Source organism: Malus sylvestris, chromosome 6 (assembly GCF_916048215.2).
Source record: "Malus sylvestris chromosome 6, drMalSylv7.2, whole genome shotgun sequence".
NCBI lineage: Eukaryota > Viridiplantae > Streptophyta > Magnoliopsida > Rosales > Rosaceae > Malus > Malus sylvestris.
The window spans coordinates 18,001,526-18,024,677 of NC_062265.1; the positions used below are offsets into that span (position 1 = coordinate 18,001,526).

At 42.2% G+C, this 23,152-nt stretch overlaps 2 protein-coding genes across 2 annotated transcripts; one reads left to right on the forward strand and one right to left on the reverse strand.

Moving 5' to 3' along the window:
* The first annotated feature begins 8,183 nt into the window (after positions 1-8,183).
* On the forward strand, positions 8,184-8,936 carry LOC126625485 (uncharacterized). Its single transcript, XM_050294568.1, has one exon. It carries the CDS (start codon positions 8,184-8,186, stop codon positions 8,934-8,936), a length of 753 nt encoding a protein of 250 aa, XP_050150525.1.
* Positions 8,937-17,705: 8,769 nt separating this feature from the next.
* Positions 17,706-20,970, reverse strand: LOC126625697 (scarecrow-like protein 28). The gene has a single exon (XM_050294754.1). The coding sequence runs from the start codon at positions 20,105-20,107 to the stop codon at positions 18,053-18,055; it is 2,055 nt and encodes a 684-aa protein (XP_050150711.1). The 5' UTR covers positions 20,108-20,970; the 3' UTR covers positions 17,706-18,052.
* Between the last annotated feature and the right edge of the window lie 2,182 nt (positions 20,971-23,152).

Here is a 23,152-nt window from a genome sequence, read left to right on the forward strand (position 1 = left end):
CTCTATGATATGATTAAGAATCTTTGGCCAAAGTATGAATGAGATTTAGGAAAACGTTCCAAATCACATTCAAGGTAATCATATAAGCACACGAATCACATTGGATAGTAGACATGAATAAATAAACTATCAAACCAAACAATGTGGTCAAGAGTATTGTATTAGAGAAAGACCGTATTGCATTTGTAATCCCAAACTGAATAGGTTTTCTCTACTTCTTCTTATTAGCTTGGGTAACCATGATATGCTGCAAGGTGTCACTCATGGTTTGTGAAAGCCCTAAATGTGTGTAATCACTAAAGGGAGAATTGAAAGTAAGTTTCAATTCACAATCAATGTAAAATGGTTTTAATCGCCCACTGCCTCGCTAAAAGGAACCTAATGGATCGCACACCGTGTAAGGAGGAGATTGAAGAAACAATGGAGATGAGTAAGAATGATTAAATGGTTTAATCATTTATTTATGGCAAGGATTAATTAATATGTTAATTAATCAAACGAATAAGTTTGTTAAAGACCTCGGGATAGTTTTGGACCTTAAGGCCCAATGGGCTTCGAACGTCAAGCCCATTAACTTAAGTTGTATGACAACTTAATGAATAATGATTCACAAAGGCCCAAACAACCCAAAAATACCCCAAGGCCGGCCATGATGTTTAGGGTAGTGAACTTGGACTTATTTACAAGTTTGCCACTCAAATGAATAAAGGTATAAATATGACTTTATAGCCAAAATTCATTAGGGGTTTGTTTTGGAGAAAATTGGAGAGAACATGTCTCTCCATTTCTCTCTAAAGAGGCCGGCCACCTTGGGGGGTGCATCTTGCAATCCCACTACTCCAAGGTCACTCATTTCTTCTCCAATCTTTCCTTGGTGAAGAGACTTAGAGGTTCTCAATTTTGGGAACTTGGAGAAACCTATTCTTCCATCCAAATCCATAGGTTTTAGATGCAAGGAATGAAGGCCCTCTCTTTGGGTGATTAGCCTTTGCTTATGCAAAGAGGAATCTACAAAGGTATAAATCTCAACTCACTTTGTTTTGAGTTGATTAATGGTTCACCAATCTACTAGGCTTTGAATTTCTTGGTTAATGTTTTGTTTTCGAATGCATGCAAGCATGATTCCGCCTTTTAATTGTTATTAGCATGCTATAGATGTTATTCAAATGAACATGTTTTCACAAAATATTCCTTAAACTCAAGGCCCAATGGGCTTCGAACGTCAAGCCCATTGACTTAAGTTGTATGACAACTTAATGACTAAATATTCACAAAGGCCCAAACAGCCCAATAACACCCTATGGCCGGCCATATTGATAAAGGAGTGGGTTTTGGACTTATTACAAGTTTGCCACTCCAATGAAGGTAGGTATAAATATGACTTTATAGCCTTTTCTTCATTAGGGTTTCTTTTGGAGAAAATTGGAGAAAACATGTCTCTCCCTTTCTCTCTAAGAGGCCGGCCCCCTTGGAGGAGATTAGCTAGCAATCTCTCATCCTCCAAGGTCACTCATCTCTTCTTCATGCCCCTCCTTGGTGTGGAAAAATTAGAGGTTCTCAATTTTGGGAACTTGGAGAATCCTTTCTACCATCCTCCTCCAAGAAATCGATGGAACTAAGAAGCAAGGAATGAAGACCCTCTCCTTGGGTGATTAGCCTTTGCTTATGCAAAGAGGAATCAACAAAGGTATAAAATCTCAACTCATTTTGTGCTTAAGTTGAGTCTTGGTTCACCTTTCTACTAGGCTTTGAATTTCATGGGTAATGTTTTGTTTTTTAGTGCATACAAGCATGATTCCACATTTAAATGTTAATTGCATGTCATAGATGTTGCTCAAATGAACATGTTTTTCACAAAATTTCCTTCACTTGCAACTTCCTATCTTTGTGGTTTATCAAGGGGTTTGAGAGCTTTAGAAAATGAGGTAGGGAATTGAGTTTACAGAAAGAAATCGATACTACAGCAAGCTTAGGACAAGGTAGCAGAGCTATTACAAAGGCTTTTGGTGAGGGTTTATCCCGAAAGGGATGAAGGCTTGGGCTAACTACAGCTTCGTTTGAAGGCAAATATGGCTTTGAGCAGAGTTTGTGCTTGTATTTGTTTGTTTGATTGAGTGTCCTTATCTCTGATTTCTCTTTCTTCTTTTATAGACACTTCGGTTTGGCCTCCTGTAGCAATAATCTTGCCCGAATGCAGCTTGAAGGGTAATGACTCATCAACTATTTACTTGTACTGCCACTGTAAAGTACTTTTGGGCTGATTAGCTGGCTGGTCTATACCACTTGGTCTCTAGGCAGATGAGCAAGTGGTGCAAATGATCTGCACCTCGTCGGGAAAGGCCTTTTCTACCTTCTGGGATTCGGCTGGGCTCCGGGCTTCTCTCCTCCTTTTGGGCCAACTCCCTTTTGAGCCAAAAATTTAATTAAAAATGCTTAGATTTTAATGAAAATGACAAAAAAACTTAAATTTTAATGAAAATGACATAATTTTAATATTAAAAAAAATTTAAAAAAAATCTGACACGCAGACTCATGTCCTTACACTGTTTATGAAACTTTTACACTGTTTATAAAACTTACTGCACTGTTTATGAAAACTTATGACACTGTTTATGAAACTTACTACACTGTTTATGAAACTTAACGATATTGCACCACTGTGTTGTGTTTGTAACCTGGTCCACTCTATTTTCTTCCCCTTTTCTTTCTTTTTTTCCTTTTCCCCTATGAACACTCCAAAACTCTCTCTCTCTCTCTCTCTTTTCGAACTCTCTGCCTTTTCTCTAAACCACCATAGCCAAAAAAGAACTCCAAGCACCATCACCACAAATTCCAATTTAATTGAGACCCCAAACCACCAAAATACAAGACCTGCGCAAGCTGGGTATAACTATGGTACCATTGCATGTTAAATTCTGTAATAGGAAGTAGGATAATCCAAGCAGGGGTTCTCGGTGAGAGTTGCTCTAATGGAATCAAGTTACAACCCTTGAAAAGAGGAGGTAAAATTAGCTTGGTTTTGTTGTAATCAGTTGCTAGTACTGTCTCTAGCATCTTGGATCAAATCTGGGTTTGAAATAGTTTTGGGTGGACCACCCTCCTACGTTCCAGTGCAACTGCTTTAGGAGCTACACGAGTTTTTTGGCACAGTGGTATGCTTCGCCGAACAGCAGCTGATCCATGAAATCCTTAAGGCTTATGAGGAGAGGTTGGTGGAGAAAAAGAAGAGCAGAAACTCAAAGGTGAAGAAAGAGAGAAGGAAGGCTAACAAGGGCAGTGGACGGCGTCGATGGCTCTGATCCTCTTGTTCCTTGTTGCCAAGCTCATCGTCATGGCGGTTGCTGGCCGGGAATCAGAGGCGAAGTTCGGGGAGGGTGGGGATGCTAGCGGTGAAGGAGTTGGTGCGGAGAAGGTAAGCTTCGAAGAAAGGAGGTTGAAGCACCAAACTTTTGTTATGTATTTTTTTATTCTCTTATCCTTATCATTAAATAAAGTTAGTAGGTGGTTTTTGGTTAAAAGTCAAATATTTGAAGCCCTTTTCATTAGTTTTCCTCTTATTTTAACCCTACGTTGTGGAATATGTACGTAAGATCACGCAGCAACTTGCAATATGCTGATTATGTGATCATGAAAACTATGAAAACTATGTTACATGGTAAAACGACAGTATGGAGATATTATTGTACATGTTAGATTATCACTAGCCTGAAAAACTAATCAGGAATATAGGCCAACAATGTCCGTCAAGTTTACCGCTTATAAAGTAAAGATGTTTTGAAAAAACAAAGAAATGACCCTTCTATTTTGGGAGAAAACAAACAACAATATATGAGAGTGAAATTAAATATTGAATTTTTAGATACAAGAGTTAATGTTCTTAATCACTTCATTTACATTTTGTAAAATTAAGAATAATCTTAAATAGAATGATGTGAGAGCGTGAGGTAATACAACTAGAAATAAACATTCAATACAAGAATTGAACTGACTATTCCAACATAGTGACATCATGACATCGTATAAAGTGAAAAATGATGAAGTGTCAAATGACTCAACTAGTAATTATAAATATATATGAGCAATTTCACCTATTGGAGGAGGATAAGCGCAAGGCAAGACCAAGGGCTTTGGAATTGCTCTCTGAAAAGTGATTGCCTTTATGCAACTCTGCTCATTGGTCAAGGGCAAGGGCGAAGGCAAATACAAGGGCAATTATTATTCACAAGTATATTTTTTATTCTTTGTAAATTTGGTTAAATGTGAACTTGTAAGTATGTTATTTGAAAATAAAACTCATTTTCTTACTCTGACAATTTAATTTCAAATATCAAGCAAAGCAAAGCATTACAATAAATATAATTAATTAAAAATAAAAGGCAAATGAAGAAGATGGTTGGATATTTAAAGAAAAAATTTAAATGATTTCCCCCTTTTTCCTTTTTTTTTTCTTTTTTCTCATTGTTTACGCTCAAAATTTGCAGGTTAACAAATTAAAATATAAGAACCTTGGTGGGCTTCGGGTATGGCTAAAATGAAATGGACACAAAGATTTAAGTGGTTCACCCTTTAAAGCAAGGCTATGTATACTGTGTTGCTCGGATTCTATTGATTGCAAGGCTAAAAATAGCACTCGGGTAATACATGAACTCTCTCCAATCATCCTGCCCCTATATAGAAGGCTCTCGCCCCTTTATATAGGCCCTCAATGAGCACCCCCAACCTTGGACCTTCCCAACTTGGCATTTAATGCACCACCTATGTAGACTAGCATACTAACATCTTTTTGCCTATCAACCAAACATTCAGCGGTGAAGTGACAAGCATTCAGTTGAGAAGGCATGCTTTTTCAGAATGGTGTGAATCAAGTGCCCCGCTCAACCTCGGTTATCCCATCTTGTCTCTCTGAGAGCCGCTCCGAGCACCTTTACTTTCCATCTTGAATCTTTGTCATAGTCTACGATTCACCATGCGGCTTGGTTGTCCTCTGGGAGAGCTTCCCTAGAGACTTATGGCATACAGCTGTCAACCTGCCCACGTGCCCCTGGCAGTGAGAAAGTTCTTTACGTATCCTGGTCGGAGTGAGGTTATAAGCAGTCGGCTTTAGTGCTCGGGATCATTCTTTTCTAAGCCCCTTAGGCCTTGGGCATCTTGAACTTCTTTGGGTTTTCATGGTTTTCTTCCTAGCCTGCACCACTATATAGGCCTAAAAGTGTCATGCATTAAAACCCACTTTTCTTTTTGTTTCTATATTTAATGATTAGATTAATCCTGACCATTTGATTTTTCTTATTGACGCTCCAGAATGTGGCACATGGCATAACAATAACTTTTCCAATTTTTTTTAGTTGGAATTCCAACAGTCCAGACTATTAACGACACTCATTGTGCCACGTTAGGCAACCATTGCGCTTTCTTTTAGAGTTGCAGCAGCGAGGCCTGCGACATCAGAAGTCGTCGGCCCACTCGCCCAAGATGCAAGTGTATCACATGCACCAGACATAATAAAAAGGGAAACGTGGTTGACATCTTGCTGAAATCAACCTTGTCCACTAGCAAAAGGTTAGGCTTTACTTGTTCAGGCTTTGGGCAGGCATCATATGGTCCACCACTTACCCTCTTTAATTTGGCTCATTGGAGGTGATTTTTGGGGTCGAAAGACATCTTTCAAGCCCTTGCTCTTGCCATCCATCAATGGGTGGAAGTGGTCGAGTGATATGTTGACGGTAACATTTGAAGATGACTTAAAACTTAAACCAAAGAAAACACTTATGCTACCAGATGTGAAAGCTCCATGCATACTCAAGCAAGAAAAACCCAATCCAATTGTTTTATTGGGCCACTTGTCCATTCTTATTACCAAATTTTCACATCAAAACAAGGTGTGTGGATGCAAATTTCTTCTTCCTTGATCTTGGCCAAAATTGCACCTACAAACTAAACAACACCTTAGGTCAAGGCCAAGAACCTCAAGCGCCCACGATGAATTTTGGGGGGGGCTTTGGGCGAAGAACCTCTGATGCTAAAGTTAGAATTTTGAGGGAAAAGTGTTTGGAGAATTTTGAGAATTTAGCAAGAAAATTGGAATTGGGTTTTGGAGAGACTGAGAGGGCATTTATATGATAGGGCTTTTATAGGGGTGTGGCCGGCCTTCTTGGGTGAGAGAGGACCGGCCATTTGGCTCTCTTTGTGGACTAGGTTCTTGATTTGTGTTTAATTGGGCATAATTGAATAATTAACTAATTAATTATCCAATTAATAGAATAATTACCTAATCAATTAGTTAATTAGTATAATAAAAAGGGAAAGATTTTGGAGTTACCTTGTGGAAAGGATTTGATGAGGATGGATGAAATAGGTTTTGAATTGTTACCTATTTTGGGCACTTTTGACTTGGTTGAGGGATGATTGTCTGCTGCTCGCACGTAGGAATCCCGATGTGCCTCAAGGGTATTCTTGTCCTTTTAATCCAAAGATCCACATGTCACATTGTAATTATTTTTGGCTCCACAAATGCCCCCACACCTGTTGGGCTGCTCCAGAAAAAGGCAACATGTGTAGAGATTTTCTTGCTTTTAGGAAACTTTGGACTGCTTTCTATTTTGATGTAGATTCCCTCTTTAATAAGAAATTAGATCATTCTAGGAAAGGGAAATAAATTTCTCTCAAAGCCTATTTAAGTCCACCTTAAGTGGATTATTAAATCAACTTTGGAGAGCAATTTATTCTACCCTACAAGAGAGAGATCTTAGAGGATATTTGTTCCCCCTCCTCTAGCAATCTTCTGCATCTTGCTCGTGCAAATGATCGTCTTTCGTTGCTTGCTTCGTCTTCACGCCGCTCCAAGGTAAGAAAAAATTAATTTTTCTTGTCTTCTCAATTTTCTTGGGAGCTTCTAGCCTTGAAATTGGCACGACAGGGGTCAAGGTGACTTGAAAAAATCTTGGTGAAGTCATGGCACTAGGGCTGCCGTGGGTGGCCTAGTGGTTTTGACTTGGCGTAGGACCTGGCGAAGACGATGGGCTCCTACGGTTTAGGCTTTCAACTTCTTTTTTTTTTTTAAAGGCTGGGCTTGGGCCCGTGCCTAAGGGAGAAAAGAAAAAGGGAGGCCGGGAGCCTCTTTTGGGCCGAGAAGCCTGTTGAGCACTTTTTTTTTGGGTCGTGTGGCCTGCCTCTGTGGAGCCATCTCTTCCTCTTTTTTTTTTTTTTTTTTTTTTAAGCATCTATCTTAATGAATCTTCCTTGCATCTTTGTAGAATTCCTTCGAGTATGTCTTCTTCGAACCACAAGGCTACTCACTTGAAGTATGTCTACTTCAAGATTAGTTCCAACAACTTGTTTAGAGATTTCCTCGAAGCTTATTGGCATGCCATTTTGTCGAGATTGCGTGTGAAGTGGGTTAAGGATGGTAACAGTCATGAACCATGTGACAGGGTTCGAAGAGCCATCAAGTTCCACCCCTACTACTTTGTGTTAGGGTTTACCTTTCCAAGAAGCACTCTGCTCCATAAGATGTGCCCCCGCTTAATGTTCTCCGAATGCGGTCCGTGTGATGGTGGGATTCCATAATCTAAGCCAATTCTTTGACTTAGATTTGATCGTCAACGAATTTTGGTACTTCTTTGACATAGGTCACGTTGAGGGAGTTGGGCAGCTGCGATCTCACCATAGGCTTTTTGATAACTCGAGCAAGGGAGATCATGACTGGGCCAAGGAGACTTTGGAGATAAGTGGATAATGGGAGTCTAATTCTTCCTCCGAGCTGCATGTTCCAACGATTTTCATAATTGGTAAGTGAGCTGCTTAATTTTCCAGCTACTTTGTATTCGTGCTAAGCTACTCTTTAATTTTTTTATTGTCTCCCGCTGCTTTTATAGATTCAGAGTTTGGCTCAACTCCTAAGACTTCTCCAGACATGAAAAAAGTGCATGTTGCTCTAAGTATCCCCTCTGAGTACCGTGAATAGTGTTGGCTGCTTAGTCCTCTTCTTAGGGAAAAATGTGGGTTGCCCCTAGAGAGAAGATAAAACGAATCAAGGCTGAGGCGTTGGCTTGCCCTATCACTATGGTAGAGCCTGCTATAAAGATGGGAAAAAGAGGTATTCCCCTCCTGCCCAAGAAATGTCTGCCGAGAAGAAGTCGAAGCTTTCCTTTGCTGCTCGCGGAGGTTCACCGGCTGCTTAAGAGATGCCTAATGAGAAGAAGCCGAAGATTCATTCTACTGCTCACGAGGGTTCACCAGCTGCTCCCAAGCTTGTGATTAACTTGACTTCCTCCAAGAACGAGAAAGATGAGGCTGCTAGATATGTGCTGGTGGCGTTTACCGTTCCAAAGGCTACTAGTTCGATTGCTAATAGGATTGCCCAACATAGAAGTTCCTCCATGCCTCTGATGCCGAAGTTTATGCCAAGGCGTTCGTCTGGGGCTAAGTCCGGTTCACATTTAGAGATGCTTGCTATTATGAAGAGTGATAAAGTGCCCCTGCCTGCTAAAGTGGGGCCAAAACCCGTTCCCTCTACTACCAAGACCGACTCATCTGCTGAGAAGAATGAGACTGCTCGTGCAGGCAGTCGTGAGAAATTCACCAAGTTTGTTTCTAGGGAATTTGCTGAGATTTGTGTGCTTTTGAAACCAGATTTGCTTGAGGACATGGATGTATGTGCCAAGTTTGTTGATGGCGTCAAAGGGGTTATTGGCCTAAGTTCCTTTGCAAAGCATACGACTGGGTATAGAATGACTGATATGCTGGCCATGATGCAAAAAGTGACGATTTTGGCAGCCGAGTTTATGCTTCTTGATCAAGAGGATACCAAGGCTACCAAGGAGGTGGCAAGAATTGTGGCAACTGAAGCTTACTCATCGGCCGAAAAAGTCAAGAAATTGGAATATGAGCTTGCTGCTTTGAAGGGGTCTAATATCTCTACCCTTATTTCTCTATAGCTTGAGACCGCCCGCCAAGAGATCATGGATTTGAAGACTAGGCTTGATGCGATCCAAGTATGAAAGTGCAAAGAAGGAGATTGAGTGTTACATACCTCAGATTCAATATCTTGAGCGTGCCATCTTTGAATTCCGCTCCACTGCTTATGCAAAAGATAAAGAACTGATCACTGCCTACAACCAAGTGATCCACTTCAAGAAGGTTGTTGCTAGGCTTGAGCCTCAAGTGTTGTAACTTCAAGGTGCCTTGAAGATTAATGACAATTTGAAGAAAGAAAAAAAATGGAAGAGTTGCAGCGGGTTTGTGCTTGTCTGCTCAAGGAGAATGAACAGTTGAAGGGTGAGAAAGCTAGGTACGAGGCTTTGCTTACTCATAATCAAGCCGACTTTTACAAGTTAGGTTATGTAGATCATCTCTTTGGGTGGCCATCCGACTTTGAGTTTTCTGGTAAAGACTTCGAGGCATTCTCTATTTCTTCTGAAGACTTGCTCATATTTACTTTTGAGTCTTCTATTGGTGAAGTAGTTGGAGAGGTTGGTGCCCAGGCTAGGGCAGCTGGGAGTGAAGTGTCGAATGGTGACGCTACTGAAGGCATCGCGGCTGCTGAAAATGTGGCGACCGAGTAGTCGTGGGATGTCCAGGTTACTGAAGAGTAGTCTTCTAGGTAGCCTTTAGGATTTTCTTTGTTTTCCTTGTTACTTTTTCTTAAACTCCTTCGGTCTTTGCTAGTTGTTTATCAATTTTGCTAGAAAATTTAATAAACTTGTTTCCTTCGCTTTTCTCCATCTTTGCTTCTTCCGTTCATGCCCTAACCTTTAAACTTTATAGGCCAGTGGTGGGCGTGCTATTTTCTATAATCAAACAGGCCTGCGTAGCCTACGCAGTTATAGGTGTTGGTTTAGAACTTTGCAAAGTTGTTAGCCATAGGGTTGGCAGCCGGATGCCTTACTTATAGAAGTAGACAAGTTCGCGTAACCCTTAGGCTGTTAACCTTGGCTTTCTCCAATTCAGTAGATTTCGTAGCAAGTACCACAACACTTTAGGATTTGGTATAGGTTGTTCCACACTTGGCAATGGTGAAGCTTGTCGACTACATAGCATGTCGGCAGTGGATAAAGTTTCGTATATGCATGCTAGCTTGTTTAACCTTTCACAATAATGTGCAGTTATATAAGTATAGCCTGACTTTACTGCTAGAAAGGCAAGCCGTAAGTAGTCTTCTGAAAATCATAGGCTACCTTAGTGCACTCGGTAATAGCTTTAGGTTTCCAGGACAACCATCTGTAGGGCATACTGCATAATGTGCCCCCTCCGTCTCTAGGGCCCGGTTCCCTACGGATTAGGCCAAGAGACCCATAATCCTTCAGTTAGCTAAGCCTTGAAAAAGACCATCATGGCTACTTCTAGGAATCATTGCACAAGCCATTATGCATCTAGTTATACTATGGCAGCCTAGCTTATCCACGTTTGAATATTCAAAGTGTAGAGTTTATCCTCTTGCTTTGGATAGCAGACCTATGTGGGTGTCAGGGAATTAGTTTACCCTCTCACATTGGAGAGTATGATTGGTCCCTCAGGGGGCGCAATCCCTGTGGTGAGTCCCTAAGAAGGGTGCAATCTTCTTTTGAAGTGCATGAGAGATAAGTTGTTGTAGACATGAAGTCGAGCCAAGTTGTAAATTACTTCTGAATTCCTCATTGAAAAACAAGTGAAATGAACGAATAACTTAGCTGTGAAATACTACATAACAATTGGATAGTCCTTAGCTTGTGAGGTGGTGCCCATTGAGCTACTTGAGTTTTCAGGTCTTGATATGGTAGGAGGTCACACATGGTACTTCCTCAAGTTGTAGGTATTCCATTGATTCTCGATCTCTTTATCGTTCATGGTGGCAAGGGTGTAACTACCTTTGCCGCCTACTCTGCTGATCTAGTACGAACCTTCCCAGATGGGATCCATCTTATTGAAGCCTTCTCTGTGGGCAGTGATGAAGGCTTTTCTTATGACTAGATCTCCGGGTTGAAACTGCCAGATCTTGGCCCTTTTATTGTAGTTGGAAATGAGCTGCTGGTGGTAGGCTGCGATGCAAATGATGGTCTGCTCGCGCTTCTACTCTGCCAGATCTAAACTTATGTCCATGTCCTTATTGTTATGCTCAATGCTTGGCAGTAGAGTACTGATGTTTGACATGATGGTGTTGGGAGAAATGATCGCTTCCGAACCAAATGCCAAAGAGAAAAGAGTATCACCGGTTGCTCGTCTTTTGATGGTGCGATATACTCATAGATATCCGGGGAGTTCATTTGGCCACTTACCCTTTTTGTTGGTAAGGGACTTCTTGAGGTAGTCGAGGATCGTCGTGTTGGATGCTTCGGCCTACCCATTGCCTTGAGGATATCTCGGCGTGGACATGTGATGCTTAATGCCATACTTTTGGAAGAACTTCGCCAAATATTTGCCCATGAATTGCAGGCCGTTGTCGGTGACGATGGATTGGGGGATGCCAAATCGGCAAATGATATTCCTCCATATGAAGCACTCTATGTCCACCTGAGTCATGGTCATCATGGGCTCTACTTCTACCCATTTAGTGAAATAGTCGGTTGCCACGATCATCATGCCTCTGCCCTCAGTAGCAGACGGCATAGGTCTTACCAAGTCGATTGTCCATTTCATGAACAGCCAAGGACTTGTCTACAAGTGTAGCTCGCTAGCAAGCAGTGCTAGTACTAACTTATAACATTAGCAGCGTTCGTACTTTTGCACTAACTCCTTAGCATCTTGGTGCATGGTAGGCTAGTAGTAGCCTGCGTTAAAAGCCTTTTGTGCTAAGGATTGGCCTCAGGAGTGGTTTCCACAAATGCCTTTGTGGATTGAGCTTAGAACCTTCAAGTCATCGGGAGGCGCTAGGCAGCAGAGATATGGTCCGGTGTAGGATCTTCGGATGAGAATGCCATTCCACATGTAGTAGCGTGCTACCTTTATTTGGAGCTTTCTAGACTCCAACCTTTCCATGGGGAATGTGCCGTTGACTAGGTAGTCTATAATATAACTTTGCCAGTTAGGAGTTATACTAACCTGTGACACCTTGGCTGTCGGGGCCGCTTCTATGCTTAACTTGTCTAAATACTCCACCAGAATCGAGCGTTTGAGTTAGTAGTCAAGAGCGGAGCCTAAGCCGGCTAGCACATCTGCATGGGCATTGCCCACGGAACTTGAGTGAAAGTGGAAGTCTGAAATGCCTTAAGATGCTTGCATACCTTTTCTATGTATTGCATCATCCTTGGATGTTTTGCCGTGTATTTCCCAGTAGTCTGGCTGGTGATTAGCTAGGAATTGGAATAAATTGCAAGCTTCTTCACCATCAAGTCTTTTATCATTAGGAGGCCTACTGTGAATTCTGCTATGATGTCCGCCAAGGCTTGGGCTTTTATCACCAAGTGGGGTCAAAAAACTAAATTGTATTGGCCAAGTTCCAACGCCCACTTCATCACTTATTGAGAAGCATTCGGACCATGTAGGATTGATCGTAGAGGATATTGAGTCATGACGATAACTGTATGAGCTTGAAAGTATGGTCTGAGCTTTCGAGCTGCAACAACTAGCACCAAAATCAATTTTTTGATCTTCGGTTATCTAGTTCCCACATCGAGAAGAGCTTTAGAAGTGTAGAATACCGGCAGTTGAACCCCCAGCTCTTCTTGAATAAGGGCAGAGCTCACTGCTACTTCTGAGACTGCCAAGTAGATGTATAAGTCCTCCTCCGCTACTTCCGGCTTGGATAGTAAGGGAGCTGATGTGAGATACTTCTTCAGGTCTTGGAAGGCTCTTTCGCACTCTTCATCCCATTTGTCTCATTGTGCCCTCTTGATGGCCTTGAAAAAGGGCTTGCATCGATCGGTGGACCGCGAGAGAAAGCGGTTGAAGACAGCTGCTCGTCTAGTCAAGCTTTGGATCACCTTCAAGGAAGTTGGGGACTTCATCTCTAAGATCACTCGAATTTGTTTGGGATGTGCTTCAATTCCTCGTTGGGTTACTAAGTACCCTAGGAATCGACCTGAAGATACTCCAAACGTACATTTGGTTGGGTTAAGCTTCATCTTATATTTTCTGAAGATGTTGAAAGTTTTCGCTAGGTTGCAGAAGTGGCCTGACCGCTGCTTGCCCTTTACCATGATGTTGTCGACATAAACCTCTATGGTTACCCCAATTTACTTCTTGAACATCATGTTTACTAACTTTAGTAAGTGGATCCCGCGTTCTTGAGGCCAAAGGGCATGACCTTGTAGCAGTAAGTGCCTCGCTCGATCACGAATGCGATTTTCTCCTTGTTGGGCTCATACATAGCTATTTGGTTATAGTAGAAGTATGCGTCCAAGAAGCTGAGCAGCTGATTTCCAGAAGTTAAATCTACCAATAAATCAATCCGGGGAAGCGGATAAGGATCTTTTAGGCATGCTTTTTTGAGGTCGGTGTAGTCTACGAAAACCCTCCATTTGCCTTTCTTTTTCTTCACGACTAGCATGACGTTGGTAAGCCATGCTGAGTGTGCTACATCTTCTATGAATTCGGCCTCCAGTAGCTTGTCAATTTCTGCCTCGATGATCACTACTCACTCGGGTGTGAAATGTCTTCTCCTTTGGATCACCGGTTTGGCAACGAGGTCAACGTGCAGCTTGTGGCAAGCTACCTTAGGATTAATGTCGGGCATGTCGGAAGGTGACCATGCAAAGACGTCTCGATTTTCCCTAAGGAAAGCAATGAGTTCTTCCTTCTCGGCTGGGCTTAGATGTGAGCCGATTCTAGCCGTCTTTGCCGGCTGCTGGGGATTAAGAATGATATCCTCGGCGTCCTCTTCGGGTGTCCATCCTATCTCATCTGCTTGGGCATCATCTTTTTTATCCGCTTGCTGTAATTGCTATTTGGTAACCCTTTCGTCCTTTTAGACTTTGGTAGCCTCTACGGGGGTAAATATCTTCTTCTTTGACTCCTTTAACACTTGCACAGTGCATCATCAAGATACAGCCTAGTCAGACTTAATCTCTCTGACTCCTCCTCCCAGGATATGGAATCAGATTTTTTGATACTTGACGGAAGTGACGGCATCCAACTTGATCAACCAAGGTCTCCCAAGAATCCCATTGTAGGGAGATAGGTCGCTTACGATCGTGAACGTCTACTTTGAGATAACTAGCGATGTTTTTACGTCGAGTATGATGTTACCGATGGCAGTTGAGATGTGCCCGTTGAATCCAGTAAGTACATCTGCTCAGTGTATAATTATGCTTTCCAAGCCCATTATCTGAATGATTGAGAATTGAAGTAGGTTGACTGCACTTCTATTGTCAACCATCATTTTGTCAACTATAACATGGGTTAGTTGGACAGATATTACTAGTGCGTCGTCTTGTGAGAAATCTGCATCCTGCTCAATAAAGCCAATAATGGGTCCAAGTTGGGTGTCAACCACATAGACCTGTGAAACTAGTAGAGCCTGCTGGATCTTCCTCTTTTTAGAGTTGATGGTGGCCCTCAAGTGCTCGGATTCGGCTCAGATGCCATTGATTTGAATCGTCTTGGTTAGTGGCTTATTGTCATCGTCTGCATTCCTTCTAGGCTACGCAACTGGCTTGTCCAAGTATCTGTCGACCTTGCCTTCTTTCACGAGCTTTTCTAGGTAGTTTTTCCAAGTGTAGCAATCATCGATTGTGGTGGAATGCGCAGTATTTGGTGTGATCCAACTTAGAAGTATCTCCCTTCGATTGTTTCGGCAGCTTGAACCATGGCTCATTCTTGATGTCGCGAAGGATTTGGTGGATCGAAATTGAGAACTTAGAGTAGTTCGTGATCTCAAGCCTTCTTTGGTCCTAGGTCGATCTTTACGTTTAGCCTCCTACCTGCTTTTGTTGGACTGCTTCCCATCCTCATTCCTCTGAGCCACTGCTGACTCTTTTTAAGGCTACTCGGGTGCCTTGTCTGCTCGTCGAGCCTCGTCCTAAAGTGCATGCTTATTTGCCAAAGCAAAATAGTCTGCTAAAATCAGATCTTCTTTCATGATCATTTCTCCGAACAGTGGGTGGTCTGCTGGGAGTCATTTTTGAAATACTACACTTGCTATTGAGTCGTCACATCCGACGATCTTTGCCTTCTCTGCTGTGAACCTCTTCACGTAATCGTGGAGCGACTCCTTTGGGTTTTTCTTCATGTTGAACAAGTGATAGAACTTTTTCTTGATCAAGCGATATGATGAGTATTCTTTGGTAAAAACCAAGGAAAAATCATCAAAACTTTAGATGGATCGTGGCGGAAAGGTATGAAACCAATCTTGCGCCTCGCCTTGTAAAGTGGTGGCAAATATTTTGCACATAAGGGCATCGTTGTTCATATAAAATACCATCGTACTTCGGTAGTGCTTCAAGTGCCTCTCCGAATCTCCATCTCCTTTGAAAGATGTAAAGTGTGGCATGCTAAACTTGCGTGAAGGCTCTACCTACTCGATCTCGTCCGTGAAGGGTGACCTGCTCATGTTGGTCATATCCTACCATAGTGCTTCATCGGCCACTTCGTTGCGTTGGAAATCATGAAACTGTTCGTTGAGGAGCTTTTCTACCTCTTTTTGAATTTTCCTTTCTTGGGGGTAGCGAAGCCCTCGGCTGCCCCCGAGCTTAACCTATTGGTCTAAGATGCTCTTCTCCATGCTCGGCTCGTCTATGCTGCAGCTGCAGTGCATGAGGTAGATTCCTAGTAGGCAAGGGATTTCTTTGTAGTCTGTTATTGAACTTGAGCTGGATTGAGTGACTGCTTCTCTCTGTTCGTCGTGCTGCATACTCTGATATGATGTGGAGAATGCTCTTTACGGGGCCTAGTCGCGAATAAACATTTTGCCTAAAAGGTTGCTCATGTTGATTATAGGAGCGTGGCCTCAACCGTGAGTGTATATCGTCCATGGGCCTAGTCGAGATTGCACGCTCCTTCGCGTGCTAAGACGGGAGTATATGTTATCTCAGGGGCCCAATCAGGAGTGTATGCTGGCCGAATGCTCGGTTCGTGGTTGGTTGAATGGTTGCTTGCCAGGACGCTGCTGGAAAGCTTCCTCGTCTGCCCTTGTCCTACTTTGGGACACCTCATTTGGGGTGCATTGCAAGAGCTGATTCACCAAGGTCATCTGTTGTGCAATGGTGCTCGTCAACTTTATGACTTGTTAGGACAAGTGTTGTTCGCCATTCGAGTTGGAATAGCTTGGAAGGAATGTGCCTCCTTGAGCGATAGAAGGATGGTAGACTCCGGGCACGAGATTTGAGTTGGGAAATGTCAAATCCACGGAAAAATGTGGTGAAAATGCCCCCAGGAGAATGCCCCTAGCTCGATGGTAAGTCTGGATGGTTGAGATAGTCTTAGGCCGACTTGGGCTGCTTGGGAAGTCACATGAGCAGGCTGGGTTGCAGGAACAGGCTGGGCTACGAGAGTAGGCAGTTCGGCGTGTGGCGCACGCAAGTACGAGGTTTGGGCTTAGCTTAGCAACGCGTTGGGCTCGTGTTGGGCTTGGAGTGACATGGCTTGGGTCGTGGCTGTGGTGCTGTGGGCCTTGGATGGCACGACTTGGGCTTGGGCCCATGCAAGTTTTGATGGCACGGCTTGAGCCGTGGTGGTTGCCATGGTGGAGCCTCGTAGTGGTGGTGCCACTCCGCTTTTTGTCACATTTAGCCTCGTGGATCACCGCGGTCCCATCTCTTGAATATCGGAATTTTCACTTGTTGAATTTTCTAAATTTCTAGCCATTGTAATTCTCTTTTACGTTTTATCAAAGAATTTTTGCAAATAAAAAATTCTAAAAATAAGAACTTACGAAAAATCTACAAATGAACAAGAAAATAGAAAACCTTGGATGCAAGAGTCTTCTACGAGTGTGGGACTCAACTCTCAATGAAAACACAAATTTGTGAATGCAAATTTCTTCCTCCTTGATTTTGGACAAAATTGCACCTACAAAACAAATAACACCTTAGGTTAAGGCCAAGAACCTCACGCGCCCACGATGAATTCGCCGGGGGGGGGAGTTTGGCCAAAGAACCTCCGATGCCAAAGTTAGAATTTTGAGAATTTAGCAAGAAAATTGGAATTGGGTTTTGGAGAGAATTAGAGGGCTTTTATAGGGGTGTGGCCAGCCTCCTTGGGTGAGAGAGGACCGGCCAATTGGCTCTCTTTGTGGACTAGGTTCTTGATTTGTGTTTAATTGGGCATAATTGAATAATTAACTAATTAATTAGCCAATTAATAGAATAATTGCCTAATTGGTTAGTTAATTAGTATAATAAAAAGGGAAAGATTTTGGAGTTACCTTGTGGAAAGGATTTGATGAGGATTGATGAAATACGTTTTGAATTGTTACCTATTTAGGGTACTTTTGACTTGGTTAAGGGATGATTGTCCGCTGCTTGCGCGTAGGAATCCTAATGTGCCTCAAGGGTATTCTTGTCCTTTTCATCCAAAGATCCATGTGTCACATTGTGATTATTTTTTGCTCCACAAGGTGCTTTCTAGCTTTTTGTTTTGTACTCATCACTCTTTGTATGCGTGACACTGTCACTTCTTAAGTATGTGCTGCTTACTTGCTGCTTAATAGAATTTGCAGACTAATAGTGCACACAGAGAGAGAGAGAGAGAGAGAGAGAGAGAGAGAGAGAGAGCAAAAAAGCCATATCATATGTAACAATGGAATTTTCAATGATCCATTAATACAAAGTAGAACAAATGATCAACCAAACAGATAATATGACTTCACTTTACTTGACTGATTTAATAAAGAATTTCAACATTACATAAAAAATCAAAGAATAAACAGAAATTGAATTGACTCTAAATACTAACAACAACATGAACTGCGAAGAATTGAAATCGAATATCAACCTACGACTACTACTGTAATTCTTGCAAAACAAATTATTCTGACACTATCCGACCGAGAATTTATCTGCAACAAAAGAACGAATGAATTGAATGCTAATGACAGATTTCCCCTACCTACAAAGAATTATGTATCCCTTTTTCTCTATGCAACAATGGAATCAAAAGTGACTATTGTGTACTAAGAAGAAACTAAAATATGCGGCTATATTTAACTTGGTTTCGAAAATGATGACGAGCTGCCTGCTACATCAACTGTTGTCCATGCTGAGACTGTGTAAAGAGGTCGATCCATCCAACTTAGAGTAAGTGCCCCTGCTGCTCCGTCTTGCTCTTGCTTCTTCACGGCGTAACTCTCATTGGCATACATCTTTAACAGAAACTGGCTCTGAAGCATTTCCCTCTCCGTTATCCCTGCGCATCGAAACCCTCCTTGCTCCATCCACTTTCTCCACTTCTCAAAGCTCTCGTGCCTCTCCAACCTATCACTTCCTTCACAAGCAACGATGTTCCTAATCTCTCGCGCAAACATCTCCTCTACTTTGATCCTGGCCTGGCTCCCCAAGGGAAGGCTAGAACCAATCGAGTCAAATATAGCAGAATAGTACTTCAATGAGTTGGAAACTCTTGTCTCCAGCCTAGCCTCATTGTGCTCAGCCTCTTGCTCTGCCATAAGAACTATTGTTGGGTTTGTACTTCGAATGAGTCCTAAGAAATCCCTCAGCGCTCCTCCTGTCATGTCATAAAGTGTTTTGTGCAGTTGGAAAACACAATTCACAGCCACACTCTCATGCTCCTTGACATGAAGCATCCAAACCCTCACATCCTCCAACCTATCCACAACCGGGTGAAACTCGAAAGGCAGATTCAGTGCCCCAGCAAATCCAGCAAGCCTATCTCTCGTCTCATTGAGCTCTTGCTTCGACTCCCCTATCCCTGTGATCCTAACATGGCTCGGAGGATTGGTCCTCAACGCCAAACTCTGGAACAAACTAGGCCACTGCAGCCCTTGCTTGATGTCGAAATCTATGATGTGAACCCTGTCCTTCCCTTCAAAAGCTCTCAGCAGTATCTCATTTGAAGTGAAATGAACAAACTTTGGAATTGGGCTAAACTGGTTTAGAAGCCTTACCGCAATCCCATAGTCCTCGTCCCTTCGATCAAACTCTCGAGGAGCGTTGATCTGAAACACATGAGGCCAAAGCCTAGTGACTCTCAGAGATAATGCCTCAGTGTAATAAGCAGAAAGCCGTCTTATAGCACTTCCTTTCGGCGAAGCAAGCTCCCCCAACTTAGTTATAAAATGGTTGATCGCTGCAATGTTCTTCAACCCAATTGCCTCCACACAAGCTGTAAGCAAGCTAACAAGCTCAAACCCTATATGCTCTGCTTCACTCTCATCATCATCATCATCATCCTCTTCTGCCACAACCCATGCTCCTCCATGTGGGACATAAGGATTCCTAGTCCCGTTGCCCGCTTCGTGTTCCGAGGCACTCTCATTTACACTCAATGCCAAGCTCTGGCTCTCTGATGAAGTACTCGACGCGGCTGACTCTTCCCACACCAGTCCACGGCTAGCCTCCCCACCTCCATCCTTCTTACCTAAGTCAGTTATCTCAGTCACAATTGAGTCCAACCAAGGACTGTTTGACAATGGTAGAGGCTGCGAAATCGCCTCCCCCGGAACATAACAAACCCTCTCGTCATCCCCTGAACATGTCAGAGAAAACGGAAGCTGAGTCGTCGGCGGAGGGAGTTGGAAACCAGGCTGAAACCAAAAATTCCCACCACCCAATTGGCCTAAACTCAAACCACCGCCGCCTTCATCGCCACCGCCATTATCCCCACAACCCCTTTTCCTCTTTGCCCTGTTTCTGCAAGACTCATCATCATCCACCGGCTCTGCGAACCTCTTCCCTCTCTTCTTCTCCCCCGAAAACTGATCACGATTCTCCTTCCCCGCCTCCACAAACTCCGCCGTTGCCGACACAGGACCGGTTGTAGCCAGAGGAGGCAGCCGAATGCTCTGCTTCAGGGAACAACTCCCCACCTTCGAATCGATCGATTTCTCAACTGAAAGCCCCACAGGCCTAATGGGTTGCGACCTTGAAGTGTCCTTGCGGGGAAAACTGCATGGTAAGTCCAATCTCTGCGTGCTCATCGATGGTAGCTGGAAACTGCAAGCTTGTAACTGGGCTGCTGCTTCACTCCTCAATCTATGCCTTGGTGACAACAATGTGGAACTAGAGCAACCAGCCAACATATTCTATGATCTTCCTAATTTTTTTTTTTCAATATCGTTTTTGTAAATCTTTGGTTAACTTCTGTGCAGCTAAAGATCCACCCACCCAATGTTTTTTGTTTCAATTTCTTTCTTGATCTCCCTAAGCTCTCTCTTCTTCTTTTCGGGTTTTCGAAAAATGTATGAACGTTGGAATGAATGTGTGAGATTAAAAGAGAAAATCTAGAGAGATAGACTATGTGAGTGAGTGAGTGAGTGAGTGTGTGTGTGAAAAAATCAACAAATAGGAATCCGATGAGTGAGTAAATCAATCAAATGGTGTTTGTGTACAAGTGTTGTTTTTCCTATATCTATTTTGTTTATGCAACAAAGAACAGATTATGCTAAAAAAAATTCCCAAACCCAAATAAAAGAATCAAAGAATTTTAATAAATTCCTACAAGAAGAACAAGATCATCGGATTCCGAAACGTTCAGAGGAAACTCATTGGGAAGAAGAAAAGGTGTGATTTTGCATCACCATGGAGAAAAAAACAGAGTGGCGGATGATCAAACTCTGAGAAACTTTCAGGCCCCGACCAGCATTTGAATCCTCCATGGAGATCACCACCATGGCTGAAGCAGAAGCAGAACCCAAAAATCCTTTAAACTTGCATGCATGAAAAAGATGAAGATACAAGCAACTCTTTCTCTCTCTCTCTCTCTCTCTCTCTCTCTCTCTCTCTCTCTCTCTCTCTCTAGACAATCTCCATGACTGTCTTGATCATGGAATTTTGTATTCAATTTAGTAAATTGTGTGAAAAAATGGAGGGCAGGGAGGAGTGAAAAGGGTGTTGGGAAAAGACTTGAGGGGGAGTTGGGATTTGTGGGCCGTGGATTGAGATCAGACTGCAGAGAGTGATGGGGTATATGACCGTTGGGGGTTGTCGGTGAAATATAACCGTTGGGGGGAGGGGGTTTGGTGTACGGAAATAGGGTTTAGTCCTTTTGTTTTTTGGAGGCAGATTGTCTGCCTGCTTTTACATGTGCTTCTCATCTCCTCTTATTTGTATGATCATGTCATCTCTTCTTATTTGTATAGTCACAGTTAAGCTACGTCAACATGTATTATTATCTTTATAAAAATTAATATAAAATATTGACGTAATTTAACCGTGACTGCACAATGTAGAAGATGATAGAAAAAGCATGATAATAGGAGGGCAGACAATCTGCATCATTTTTTTTTTCTTTTTGGTAGGGGTGAGTGGAGTCTGCTAATATACACGTGGGGCGCACGTGCCTGTGCTTGCCTGCACTCCACTCGACCGTTTGGGTAGAGTCATCATTGGGGCTTTTTGGATTTTGCTTAATTTCCACTTAACTTAATTACGTATGCTTCAACTTCCTTAACTTCTTTCATGGGCCCTCTGACCAGGCAGATTTTTGACACATGGTGATCAAAGCTTCTGCCATGTGTACCTTCTTCCACTGTACTTTTTTTTCGTTTTTGATTAACACATGACGGAATATCGACAGTCAGGAATTCGAACTCAAGATTTCTTCCAACATGAGAAGTGTTATCGACAGTTGCTCATTCATGTGCTATTGATTTCTACTCATAAATGTGCGTGACTTAAACCCACAATGGGTTCACATGCATCAAACACCAACTTCTCTTTCTACATCAAATTCACTTCCAACGTGAGGCACACTTGATCCTACGTCACTTGATGTATCATCGATGAATAAAAACCTCTCAGTCATGTGCCCACATACAATTGATTTTAGCTTTCTCTTTTGAATGTCTAGTTTATACTTAATTATGTAGTTAACTTCATGTGTTGTCTCAATTGCAAACAACGTATTGGGTGAGTGCATTATTAAGTTATGCATAACCAAAATAATTAAGATTGTCCAGCAATTCTATATCTAGCATAAGAATGCTGAATTTGAAGGTAATTTATTATTCATCGTTACAACCTTGTTTTATAAAAATCTGTGAATTAAGATGAGTATGGAGGATGGAGGAGGCTTGGTGTGAAGAGATCTGAAGGTTTGAAGGGTTTTTACGGAGAAAAATAAGGAGATCATAAGATTAGATAATGACACATGACACTATATGAATAGTCGATAATCTTACTAAAAATCGGATCGGGTATTACAAATGGAAAATGACACGTGACACTATATGAATGGTCGAGAATCTTAGCAAAAATCTTCGACGATAATGACATGTGGAGGATAAGACAAATAAACCATTAAAAATTAAAATATATATATTTGTGAATAATAATCGTCATTGCCCTTACCCTTCCTCCTTCCAAACTGGTGGACTTAAACAAATGCAATTATTGTTTAAAGTGAAAAAAAAGGACAATTTTATTGCTCCGCCGTTGTCTTCTACCAACTTATGAAGATGCTCTTACATAAAAGGAGTAATGTTCCAAAACCTAATATGGTGGGATGGGGGAGAGAGATAAGGTACAAGCCTATGAGGGGCAGTTTGGTTTGGCTTTTACCATGCCACATGATTGATATTGAAAACCTAATATCCCCAAATGCTACAAATTGGATGAAATCAACCGAATACGTCATGATTTCTGCTAACTCTCTTGATTTCAGACGAAAAAGGTGAAACTGCAAAAAGACTGTAAAAGTAGTAGAGATGCTGTAAAATGTATATCGTTGATAACACCAAAAACGAATCACCAAAACGAAGTTGCCGCGAAGGAGGGATGATGAAATGGAAACAAATGATAATATTCCTCCACACCCAAAAGTACTGTCTCTTAGCACCATTTCTTTACCGTTTACCCCTTTCACTTTCTACTTTCTGCTTTTTAGAGTATTCGGATGCAGAGTTAAAAATAAAAACAAAACCAAATAAAAAGAGCAGTTCTTCGAATTCCACGCCCGTGTTTCACACGGTTTGTCCTGGGTTCGATTCTTGGCGCTAGTGAATCATACAATAGTAGCCAGGAGGAGGTTGAAATACATCTATGAATCTTCTCAACCCTTTGAAAGGTGGACTACTGTAGTGAAACCCCCAGCTAGTCCTCTTTTAAGAGGAAAAAAAAGAGCTAAG